Raw genomic sequence first — 13,355 nt, forward strand, 5'->3', positions numbered from 1 at the left:
TTGTTATCACTTTCTGATTAATTTCCAATCACATTCTTATTGGTAACTTGTCCTTATCATTCTTGTCACTGATCTCCAAAAATTCTTTTCATTGTTACCATTAATGATCAGCCTCTACTTCAAATATAAGGTGGCAGAAGAAAATTTTTGATCATCCGAACAATTTTGTACATCAAATATCTTCTTTGTTTGCATCATCCGTTTTTCTACCACCAATGAAATTAGGTTCACTAAGCTTTCATTGCGCTACTTTGATTTGATATCCCCGATCAACCCTTTCATCCCATTTAATTAATCAGAAACAATTGAAATAGGAGGACCAAATTGCCTCATCATCCTTGATTCCTAAAATGCATCAAAGAAAATTTCCACCAATCACTATAGTTCACTAGACCTCAATATATTTTACACGTCAACATATCAAATATTTCAGTGATCCTCAAACCATGCTCTGATACCACCTCTGTCACGCCCCTCAAAATATCGATAATATTAAAATTCAAGAAAACAAATCAATCCATGATCGAAACTAACATTTGAGGTCACTAAGAAAACATTCAGATTAAAATTTTACCTCTATAATCTATAAATTTATAAACACTGTGCAGTTCATAAACATACAACACATCGCTCGATGATTCATAAAATCTGAACCCAACTCACCAAAATAATAACCACAACATAAATTCATAAATTTATAAACCCTGTGCAGTTCATAATCATACAACACATCGTTCGATGATTCATAAAATCTGAACCCAACTCACCAAAATAATAACCACAACATAAATTCATAAGTGTGGGAGTTTGTACAATCATAAAACCAACGTTTACCATAAGTTCATATCGTTACACGAATTAAACTTAACATTCCAGAATCTTAAACATGAGAGGTCCTTTAAACTTTTACAAAATCCACAAGTTTAGATTCATCGTCAACATTTCATTAGATACAGCGTGTGCTTATACAACAAAAACATATATACTAATAAAGATATGCCCAAAATCTTTTAGCTTTCCACTGCCTCAGCCCAATCTTAATATTTAAGCAAGCGACAAGCTATCCTGAAAAATTTATACCACAACGGGGTGAGCATATAAAGCTCAGCAAGTGACTAACATATCCATGTCAAAAGAGGACAATTTCCAAAGAGATAAGGTTTCAAAATGCAAGGCAGAATATATGAATTCATAGACGTAATATCATTAGGTGCAGAATCATAATTGTCATTTCAATCATACATATTTGGTTCATAACAGATGGGGCATAGAGTAATTGGAGCATATCAACCACGAATGAAACGTTTCGGAGCATATCAATAACAAATGAAACATTTTGGAGCTTATCAATGACGTATGAAATGTTCAGGAGCATATCAATGGCATAAGGAACATTTCGAAGCATATCAACAATGAATGAAACATTTCGGAGCTTATCAATGGCATATGAAATGTTTCAGAGCATATTAACGGCATATGGAACATTTCGAAGCATATCAACAATGAATGAAACATTTCGGAGCATATAAGTAACAAATGAAATGTTTCGGACCTTATCAGTGGCATATGAAATGTTCCAGAGCATATCAACGGTGTATTGAACATTTCGGAGCATATCAATAACAAATACCAAACAGAAGCTCAAACGTCGTCTTTGGCGTTGCATTCATATCATTCTTATCCAAAGCTTGCATAGAAACACAACCAAAGCTTTGGATATCATATCAAACATACAGAAGGTGAAGTGGGACTATAACATAATATGGTACATCCATTTCTGAATGACCACCAAACATAAGTCTCCCACGTCTAGGAGGTCTCCCACGTCTGGGAGCTCCATCCACCCACGTCTGAGTGAAGTCATAGGGGCCGGCAAAGAATCTCAAGCTCTATGCATAACTCCCTTCACCATTTCTGGCAAAGGTTCATAATTTCACACAAACACCAGAGTACAAAAGGATAGTATGAACAATGAATTGCACATATCGGAAGCACACGCGGAACAACAAAACGTACATGTGCCTTTACGAGTCAATCCGAAGTAAGCAATAATCTTTCACAATTATTTTCAGATTTGAAAGGAATTGAAAGCAAGGGCACATATGAAATCCAAGCAATCACATACAACTCAATTCAAATAAGAAGGTTAGATGAATTCGATATCCAAAGGAATGAAACTAGAATAGGCACACATCGAAAGCAAATGCGGAACAATGGGTTATACATGTGCCTATATAAGTCAATGTGATATAGCATAAACGTTACACAATATGTTTAAGAATGGTAATAATTTATAGAGAAGAGCAAACGAGAATTCAAACATTAATATAAGCCACAATAGAGTGAAGGGAACTGAACAAAATCTATTTCCAAACGAACGAAAATAGAAGATACAAAATCGATCAAAGCTCAATTTCTGACAGAATTCGAGAGGCTCATTGGATAAATACTTCAAATTGTCAATTATGCTCCAATACCCTCAACAAGGCTATTGTCGAAAGATATATCAATCTATTTTCCGTTGAAACAAGTTTCGTACAAATCATGGTTTCCAACAAGGAGTTACCTTTGATTTGGTAACACAAGGTCAAAAACAAAATCACTGTTTTACAGAATTCATAGGGTCGGATTCAACAGATAATAGGGTAGGCATTTGAATTCCAAATTTTTCAATCTATATGTCAAAAGAAAGGTCTACAAGTCTAGTTTCGAACAAAATCAGTTTGGTACAAATCAGAATTTCCAACAGGGACTTATAGGTATTTTAGTATCGAAAGGTCAGAAATTTTGATCCCTATTCTGCAGCATCTATAGGCTCATTTGAAACAGACGTTTGGGTAAGTATTCGGTGTCCAAAATCTACAAAATCCATGTCAAAAGAAAGACATAAGAGTCGAATTTCATACGAGCTAGGTCCTGCCTGAATCCACATTTGGTGCTAAAAACTATAGCTGAAACAGTGTATAAGGGTCAGTTTACCGAAAAAATTTCAGATCATTGGTTTTATGTCCAAAGAGAGAAATATCAGGTTCTAAGCATAAATCTTTCAAAATCAATATAGGAACATAGACTAATACTTATATAGGATGGGGTTAGAACACTTGCCTTTGAGAATTTTGACCCTAAATGAGAAGATTTGAGCAAGAAACCTCAAAGCCCCAAATTTTTTTCTTCTTCTTCTTGGCTTAAACGGTGGGATTTGTAATTTTGTGCATTTTGCAGTTTAGTCCTTGTATTATTATATTTACGATTAGGTCCTTAGGGTTTACATATAGGTTCTCAAAACTTTTTTTTTTTTTTGAACAAATCCCCCAAATCTTATGAATAAGTTCTCAGATTCATACTTTGGCTCTTTTATCAAATTTAAAATAGATACTTACATTATAACTAGAAACTTGTACGAAAATTTTGATAATGAGGGATGTTACACTTGATATGCTCCGAAATGTCTCATATGCCATTAATATGCTTCGTAAAATTTTATATGTCATTGATATGCTCCGAAATGCTTCCTATGCCATTAGTATACTCTAAAATGCTTCATATGTCATTGATATGTTCCGAAGAATTTCATTTGCCATTGATATGTTCCAAAATGTTTCATTACATCAATGATTTACTCTAATGAGTCTTTACTCCCTTGTTATGAACAAAACATGCTTCGAATGAAATGACATTGTAATTTTGCATTCGTTTAGTGGTTATCTATGAACTCTTGTATCCCTGTCTTGTATTTGGTACCTTATTTGCTTTAAAATTATCCTTTTTCACCATTGATATGTTAGTCGTTTCTGAGCTCTATATGCTCACCTCGTTACTATATAAATTTTTCAAGATAGCTTGTTGCTAGCTAGAATGTTTAAATTGAGCTACGATAGTGGAAAGCTAAAAGACTTTGGGCAAACCTTTAGTAGATGATATGTTTTTGTTGTTTAAGTACACTTGGTGTCTAATGGAATATTAATGGTAAATCTAAACTTATGAGTTTTGTAAAAGTTTAATGGACCTCTCATGTTAGGATTTTGGAGTATTAAGTTAATTTGTGTATTGATATGAACATGTGGTAAATATCGATTTTTGTGATTATATAGAATCCCACACTTGTGGATTTATGAGGTGGTTCTTGTCTTGGTGAGTTAGTTTCATATTTTATAATTCATCGAGTGATGTGGTATATGAATTTAAACTGCATAGGTTTTATGAACTGAGGAATTATAAATATGAATGACTTGAATGTTTTCTCAGTGTCCTCAAATGTGTGTTTGGATCCTAGAATGTATTGTTGAATATAATATTATCGATCCGGGGTGGGGGGGGTGCAGTGACAAAGATGAGTATATAAAACTGAAAAAGAAGTTTCGAAAGGACAAATCGAGCACGTCTAAAGATAAGGAGAAAACCAACAAAGACGAGATGGCCTTTCACAATGAGGTATGTAACTCATCCGAAATGTATTTACCTTATTTTGAAATAACTTGATGCATTTCTTGAGTTATTTTTAAATTAGTTTAGAAAAATTATATATATAAAAAGAAAATTGATTATAAAAATTCCATATTTTATGATAAAGGAACAAAATATTAGATTTAAATCTAATGCTTGTACATCTAATAAGATTAATCTTATATATGTTTTTAAGAAGCAATAATGTGTGTCTTGATGATTTCAGTATTGCTTTTCGATTTTGATTAAAAATGCTTTGTGTTTAATGAAATGATGATTTAATTATGCCCAAAGTAATGATGATTTTTATGATTTATGGTATATCGATCTTGATGATTTCTATGATAAAAATTGCTCTTTCGGTTTTAAACGATGATGCATGTTTTGATTTGGCGTAAAAAGACTACAGCATGCTTTTATAAAATTAAATTACTTAAATTGAAACAAAAAGGGGAGAATGCATGTTTCTTGAAAATATGTCTAAAGCTTTTTGGTTTTTTTTCAACAAGTGATTCTTAGTAATGAATCTATTTTATGTTATCTCTTAAATTATGAAAAATAAGTTTTATGATTTGTTAATTTAAATATTTTGAAAATAAATGTTTGTATCATATTTGATGATTTTATATTTTAAAACTATACATGATAAGTTGAAGTAATAATGGTTTGAATGCACAAATCGATAATCTTTTTATCACACGAATCATGATTCCTTCACTTGATACTCTAAATTTTTTATGATTCATGATGAATTGAGATATTATGCATAAATCAAGTTCTCATATGAATCTATTTGTGTTGCCTTTATTAAATTTTTTGAAAAGTGATTTTGATGATGATTTTGGATCTATTTTCATATGACTCATTTTCCTAATGAGATGATATATCCAACTAAATCATTTATCGTATTTATGACTTGTGATATATTCAACATGAAACATCTTTCTTTATGCACGTATGATTCACTCTTTTAAGAGAAATTTATCAAATTGTGATAAGTTAATATTTTCTTTATATGAATCAAGATTTTTCATTATTCTCCTATGATTCTACTTGCTATAATATTAAAAAGAAGCATTAGTGAAATCATGATCTTGAATTCTCGGAATCAAAACTTGATATTTTCCTTATGTGAATCAAGATCCCTCACTTTTCATTCTCGAATGATTTCTTACATTTTATTAAAGAAAATATTTATCAAAATGAATCATGTCTTTTGGTATTCACATGATCTTATCTTTCATGATATGATTTTTTTATATAATTTTTTATATTCATGAAGTATACCTCATTACCAAATTTTTCTTGATATCTTCCAAGTGATTACTTGAATATTTACACATTTGTGCTATTCCCCTCGTTTTACCTATGACAAAGGGGGATAAAGAATTGCTAGTGTACACATATCAAGAAAAGCATATTGCTAGCTTGCAAAAAAAGGCAAAACTTACAAGCTTGCACATCTTAAGAGAGATAGTCTTACTAGCTTGTGCATCACAAAAATTAGTAAAAAAGTGTTAGCTTGCACATTGTAAAGAGAAGCTAAAAGTTGCTATCTCAAGAGAAGCAAAAACTTTGCTAAACTTCACATCTCAAAAAACTTGCTAGCTTGTATGTTCTAAAATCATGTAAAATTTTCTAGCTTGTACACTCTAAAATGATATAAAATTTGCTAGCTTGCATGTTCTAAAATGATGTAAAACTTGCTAAATTTGCTAGTTTACAAATTACAAGGAGAAAAACTTTCTAGGAAGCAAAATTGCTAGCTTGCACTTCTTAAAAGAGAAGAAAGAACTTGCTATCTTGAACATCACCAAGAATTGCTAGTTTGCAATCTCAAGAGAAGCAAAAGTGCTATCATGCCTATCACAAGAAGCAAAACTTGCAAACTTGTATATCTAAAAAAAGAAGCTAAATTTGCAAACTTGCATAACTTAAAATTGTTGCTAGCTTTTATGTTGTAAAACTTGCATATCTTAAAAACTTGCTAGATGCACTTCTCCTTTTTATTGATGACAAAGGGGGAGAAGTAATGATGATGATTTGAATCATGTGTGATATGATATATTTTTATATTTTGAAATATTGTATGATTTTCTTAATTTAAAGGTTCTATCAATATGACATATTGATAGGGGGAGTTAAGGTTAACTCCGTCATCAATTGGTTGTCATCGTAAAAAATGGAGAGATTATTGAATCTCAGATTTTGATAATAAAACCAATTAATAATGTTATGATCTAATCTACATTTTGAGTGACATAGGACTAGCTTCAATCAGGAAAGGCAAATTGATTGAAGCAAGAGGAATCGAATGTTGTGCTGGAGTGAAACATGTCAAAAGATTGGACGTCGAGCCGGAGGATCGGTCAACGTGTTGGTAGAAGGTTTCGTGCCATGAGTTCGGGCATCGGGCCTAGAAGAGCGGACATTGTGCTAAGAAGATCGAAGTTATGGAGGCCAACATACCGTTTGGGCAAAAGGCTATAAAAGAGAACGTTGCACCGAAGGATTGGATGAAGCGCCACTAATAACACGCTGGACAACTTAGTATTCTTGCTTGTAATAATTTGTCTAAATCGAGTTAGTTTAGGTCGTAATTGGGTTGGTTTAGAATGTAATTAAGCCAATAAAATTAGGGCCCAATTGGGCCCAAAGTGGGGCTGTTTTGGGCCAAACTAAAGGCCCATTCTATGACCCAAAAGTTGGGTCAAGCGGTGGCACCACTAGTGGCTCAGCCTATGAGACATAGTTTCCAAGACTATGTTAGGTGGTAGTACCGTCAGACTGGGCAGTAGTATTGCCTAGTGTTAGTGCTGTAGGTAGTGGTACTATTGGAAAATCTGAGGGCGACATCACATGCATAGCGGAAGAACAGAAAAAATAAAATCTCTAATTTCTCAAAAGATGTGCTCGTTGTCCTGTGAAGATTGGTGGGCAAAACCTATAAAACTTAAATCTACGTATATGAAAGATTGTGTTACCTAAGGAGATCACATATCCCTGAATCTCTGTAGATCTCTAAGATAGGGTGAAGAAGGTCAAGCGTCCTCTCTCTAGTGGTGATCCACACAGCAAGGTTATGACGATGCTCCTTAAAACTTCAAGCCTGCTATGTGAGGAGGAGAATGGGAGGAGAATAGGAGAGGCAACCTAAAAAGGCTCTAGCTTATGAACCATTGGTTCCCTCCTATTTATAGAGATCCCTTATCAACTTAACCCTAATGGATCCTCCTCTAATGGGTATTAGATCTCCATCCAATTATCCAAGCCTCTTAGATTAATGGATCTATATCCAATAAGCTCTCATTGGCTCTTATTGGATCTCATCCATAGGATCCAATAATTCAGGGGCTTATTGGATATCCAATACGATAGGAGCTCTAACGGATATCTCATATTTGAACTTCTACTCATCACAATATCTACCATATGTGTGTGACCCTCTAGGCCCAATATCGAGCTAGTGGTGAGTCATACCTGTCAAAACTCCTTCTAGCTTAGTGAATTATTATCTCCATAATAATTCACTCAACTCATTAACTACGAATGTACTAGGCCACTACGCCGTAGTCCCTAAACGATATAGGGGAATCCAATCCATTGGACCTGTCTATTCTCAATTATCATATACCTATAGTCTCTCATCTATTTAATATCCCAGAGACCGTATACCGGGTATCGTGCTGTCAGACCTATACGGTTTCTACTTGGGTCTCGCTCTAATCGAATTCTCTCGAAGAACTCTTTCTCCCTCAATCCGAATGACCCTAGCCATGGATTTGTTTGAGCAAAAATATATGGGATATTCCTCTCATGACACCGAAAGTGGATGATCCTCTATCGACACTCAATAGTCCTCGTAAGGTTGGCTACTACTTTTGATGACCGACTATACAAGATCTGAAACCTCTAAACCTATAAGTCTGGTATCAAAGAATAGAGTACTCATACAGGACATCCTTGGCATCTCAAGTCTAAGGGTCAGATATACCATTAGGACTACGAAATCATTGTTTGACAATAAGGCTATTGAATCTCAGATTTTGATGATAAAATCAATTGTAAATTGTTTGATCTAATCCATATGTTGAGAAAAGTATGCAGGATTAACTACGATAGCATTAAGACATAGAGAGCAAGTGTTGTGCCATAGTCAAGATCGGGACTTCGTTGGGAGTTCGAGAGTTCGTTGGAAGTCCGGACATTCATCGGAAATTCTGCTAGAACTGACCGAGAAGTCCAAGAGCTTGCCAAAGAGGCTCATCAGAACTCGCCAAGAAGATTATCGTAAAGTCCAGAAGCTTGCCGAGAGTCCTTCGGAACTTTGCAGAAGAGATCGTCAGAAGTTTGCCGGAAGATCGTCGAAAGCTCACCAAAAGAACAATTGGCGTATCGGAACAAGAGTGCCTTGTTAAATATCTTAGTTATTGTAGTTAGACCGTAAGTTAAGTTAGGATTAGGCGATAATCCCACTAACTCAGTTAGGGGTCAACTAAGCCCTTAATAGGGTTGATTTGGGTCGGATTAAATAACCCATTCAACACCTGAAACCATGGTCGGCGATGACACCGCCAAGGCCGGTAGTGGCACCACCTAGTGACCCAGTCTCCAAGGTAGTCTGGGTGATGGTACCACAGGCAGTTAATGCTGCCAGCGGTGGTACCACCCTTGTCAAGCGGTGGTACCACCAGAGCTCGGTCTTCGAGCTTTGTCAAGCAGTCGTACTACCTAGACTAGACGATGGTACCGCCCAATGTCAGACTATAGGCGATAGTACCACCCAGTAATGGTGGTGGTACCACTAGTATCCCGAAATTCGGGAATGTGATACTTTTTTGCTCCAATTTTGAAACCATTGTGGCCTATAAATACCCCACCCTTTTCTGCATGAAAGAGCACTAAAATGTTAACATAATCTTGAATTATTGGGGTGTTAAAGTATTATAAAAGTGAAAAGAGTCCTCCCCTCCCTCTCTTAGCTTCGTAACCATCCAAGAAAAAGGAGTGAGACTTATAAGAATTATCTCCTAAACATAGTAAAAGGAGAAAGAGCTGTAAAAGATGGTTGGTCTTCGTCTATTGAAGGAAGACCATTAGTGGAAACCGGTGACCTCGACGGAAGAGGAATCGGAAGTGGATGTAGGTCACAATGACTGAACCACTCTAAATTCTGGTTTGCGTTTCTATTTAAGAAATTTACATTATTGTAATCTTCCTTAATTTTCTCTTTACACTCTTACAAACGCCTTCAAGTTTAATATATTTTCAAAATAGATTTAATCGAAACGAATATTTTTCGAAATCATCGATTTTTTCATTGCACTAATTCACCTTGCCGCTCTTGATCCTAACAATTGGTATCAGAGCAAGGTCACTCTCATTTGGTTTGAAACCCAAGAGAGATGGCATTTACCGGCAACCAAGAGGGTCACTCAATTAAACGTCTGCCTATGTTCAATGGAACAAATTACACCTATTAGAAGACTAGAATGAGGATTTTTCTAATTTTTATGGATTTCAAATTATGAAATATTGTAGAAAATGGGTTTCAAAAGTCTTCTCTTCCAATAAATGATTGGAATGAGTTGGAGAAGAAGGCTTTCACAATGCCAAGTCTTTGAATGTCTTGTTTTGTGCTTTAGATAAAAATGAGTTCAATTGAGTGTCCATTTGTGAAATAGCTTTTGATATTTGACAAACACTCGAAGTTACTCACGAATGCACTAGCAGAGTAAAAGAGTCAAAAATTAATTTTTTAGTCGATACTTATGAGTTGTTTCGGATGAAACCGAGTGAGACCATTAGAGACATGTACACCTGATCTACGGATTTCGGCAATGGTCTAAAAGGACTTAGTAAAACCGTAATTTCTAAATTTTGGTAACTCGGAATTGGCTTGTAAGATTCTCAAAATTATGGAAAGATGTGACCAAAAACTCATAATATTTTGATTTACATAATATTGAATCAAATGCCCCCAACAATTTCTAGCAAATTGTGGGTGCCAATGACATTCTACCTCAAAAATTATTTTTGGTTATGTTGTTTTATGATCAAATCTATTCAAAATAATAGTTTTATTAATTTTAATTTTATAATTATTTTTTATTTAGTTACAAATATTAGCATAACACAAAGGTAAAACAAAACAATAGTCTCATATTCTTAGGATATCAATATTCAAAAGGGAAGATTATATATTGATAAAAATATTAAATAATGAACTCAAAAATTATTTTTGGTTATGTTGTTTTATGATCAAATCTATTCAAAATAATAGTTTTATTAATTTTTAATTTTTTAATTATATTTTATTGAGTTATATATATTAGCATAACACGAAGACAAAACAAAATGATAACCTCATATTCTTACAATATTACTATTCAAAAGTAAAGATTATATATCGATAAAAGCATTAAATAATGAACTCGACATAAAGATCATGTTGACGAGGTTAGCCCCGACATCCTCAAGGTAAACACAAATCATCGAGTTTTAGACGGAGTGTTTTTTGTCTTCTTCCTCATCCATGAATCTCTTCCAGAACCAATGTTGCTTCCAAACCTTCTCGGTCATTTCATCGATCGGCACGTTCTTGGTCTCGGGCAATAAGAAGATGACGAACAGACCCATCACCACAATCCATGCACCAAAGAAGAAGAAGATCCCGGCACGTAGATGACACATCATAGATAGGAAAGCTTGGGCAATGACAAAGGTGAAAAGCATGTTGGAGCTGACGGCAAAGGCATAGCCGGCGGTCCTCGTCGCCAGGGGGAAAGTTTCACTAGGAATCAACCAGCCAAGTGGACCCCAAGACCAAGCAAAGCTCGAAACGAATAGGCACACGAGCACCACCACCCAAACTGCCACTCCGTGTCCCAGCTCATTGGTTGCTTTCAAATTCACAAGCAAAATGCCTCCAATAGCCACCTGCATGCAAATCACCCCCCACTAGAGTTAGAATCTCATATTTCAAACGATTCCTCGTAATCTATAATTACATGTTTAATATGCCCATGGCTTGTGTCCCTAACCTGTGTGATCAACATCTGGCCACAAGCTTCAAGAAGCAGGAATCTCCTCCCGACTTTGTCCACTAAGACCACTGATACGACGGTAGACAGAACATTGACGATCCCCGTGATGACCGCAGAAAGAAGTGAAGCATCATTCTTAAATCCGATGGTCTGAAAGAGGACTGGTGCATAGAACATGATGGCGTTGATCCCAGTGAACTGCTGGAAGACTTGCATCACGATGGCAATAACCAATTGTGGTCGGCTACTTCTCTTCATGAGATTCTTGAAAGGTTGCTTCACCTGTCGTGCCATCTCGCAGGCGTGTAGTATTTCCTCGTACTCTGCATCGACATTGTCGGTCCCCCGGATCTTCTTCAACATGGCCAAGCCTTCCATAAGCATCTCACGCTCGATGAGGCTCGTCGGGGTCTCCGCAATCACCATGGAGCCCAAGCAAAGCATCATCGCCGGCACTCCAGCCAAGCCAAGCGCAAGTCTCCACCCCCAGGGGTGGATATTGGACACCAAGTAGTTTACAATGTTCGCCACAAAGATCCCGATGGTCACGTCAAGTTGGAAGAGGATGTTTAAGGCTCCACGGACGTGAACTGGTGCGATCTCCGACAAGAATAGAGGAACTGCCTACAGGATGAATAATAGTGGCAAACATATGACACGGAAAGTGAGTTTAACAAAAGATACATCTTCCAGGAGAAATTGGAAGTTAATAGGGAAATTGAGACGGAAACTGAAGAGAAGAGAAACTCTAGAATGAAAAATTGTATGAAAAAGAAAGTAGAGCAAACCTGATTGGCAAATCCAACACCAACTCCGAGGAGAATCCTTCCGATGATCAGCATGGCAATGTTCACAGCAGCTGCGTTCAGGATGACACCAACCAAGAAGAATATTGATGCTGCTTGCATAGTGAGCTTCCGGCCATGTTTCGTGCAAATCTTCGAAGCTACGAAGCTGGCTACCAAGGCAGCAAGGTACAATGATGAAGTGAAAAGCTGAAGGTTTTGGTTATCAAACTTGCAATAGTTGTCTTCCTTGGCTTTGTGCTTCCTCTCAAAGACCGCAGGGAAGAACTCCTCCAAGAAGTCATCCATAGATGTCACTCCCCCTGCAGATTGACCGTACAGATACGATTGATTAGCTCCATGATCAGAAATAGATTGGAGCTGAATGAGGAAGGCTTTAGGCAAAAGCAACATATATGAGGCAGTTGATGACAAAGAGAAAGAACCATCACACAACCAAGTGGAAAATCCAAGCAAGATCTGCAAGCAACCATCTCTTATCTTGTATGATAGAGCATCTCTCTCACCGTATTATCAATACCATCAAATGGGCTAATGTCAACTAAAGAAAATAAACAATCATCTTCCTGTTGTACCTCAATAACAAGTTGTTCCTTTTGTTTTTTTCTTTTATAATAAGTAGGTCTAATTATCTGATTTAACCTATGACGACAACGTAAGACAAACCTGGCCATACTTTCGATGCTAGATAATAAAACAAATAAATCTAGGGAAGGATTTAGGCAAAAGCAACATATGAGGCAGTTGATGACAAAGAGAAACAACCATCACACAACCAAGTGGAAAATCCATGCATGGAATCCCAAGCAAAGTTATTAGAAGATCTGCAAGCAACCATCACCTATCTTGTATGATAGACCATCTATCACTCTGCAATGCAATGGAGGTGGAGATTGGATTATTAATACCATCCAATGGGCTTATGTCAAGTAAAGAAAATAAACAATCATCTTCCTGTTGTAGTTAAAACCTCAATAACAAGTTGTTCCCTTTCTTTTTGTAAAAAGTGCGTCTAATTATCTTATTTAACCTATGACAACAAACCAAGACAAACCTGGCC

General features: G+C 35.9%; 1 protein-coding gene across 1 annotated transcript; it reads right to left on the minus strand.

Moving 5' to 3' along the window:
* Nucleotides 1–10,923: 10,923 nt before the first annotated feature.
* On the minus strand, nucleotides 10,924–12,697 carry LOC135626830 (sugar transport protein MST4-like). Its single transcript, XM_065132491.1, has 3 exons — nucleotides 12,278–12,697; nucleotides 11,487–12,113; nucleotides 10,924–11,382 (listed from the first exon to the last, which is right to left on the minus strand). Exons 1-3 carry the CDS (start codon nucleotides 12,686–12,688, stop codon nucleotides 10,945–10,947), a joined length of 1,476 nt encoding a protein of 491 aa, XP_064988563.1. The 5' UTR covers nucleotides 12,689–12,697; the 3' UTR covers nucleotides 10,924–10,944.
* Between the last annotated feature and the right edge of the window lie 658 nt (nucleotides 12,698–13,355).

This window comes from Musa acuminata, chromosome BXJ2-11, assembly GCF_036884655.1.
Source record: "Musa acuminata AAA Group cultivar baxijiao chromosome BXJ2-11, Cavendish_Baxijiao_AAA, whole genome shotgun sequence".
In the NCBI taxonomy this organism is placed as follows: domain Eukaryota; kingdom Viridiplantae; phylum Streptophyta; class Magnoliopsida; order Zingiberales; family Musaceae; genus Musa; species Musa acuminata.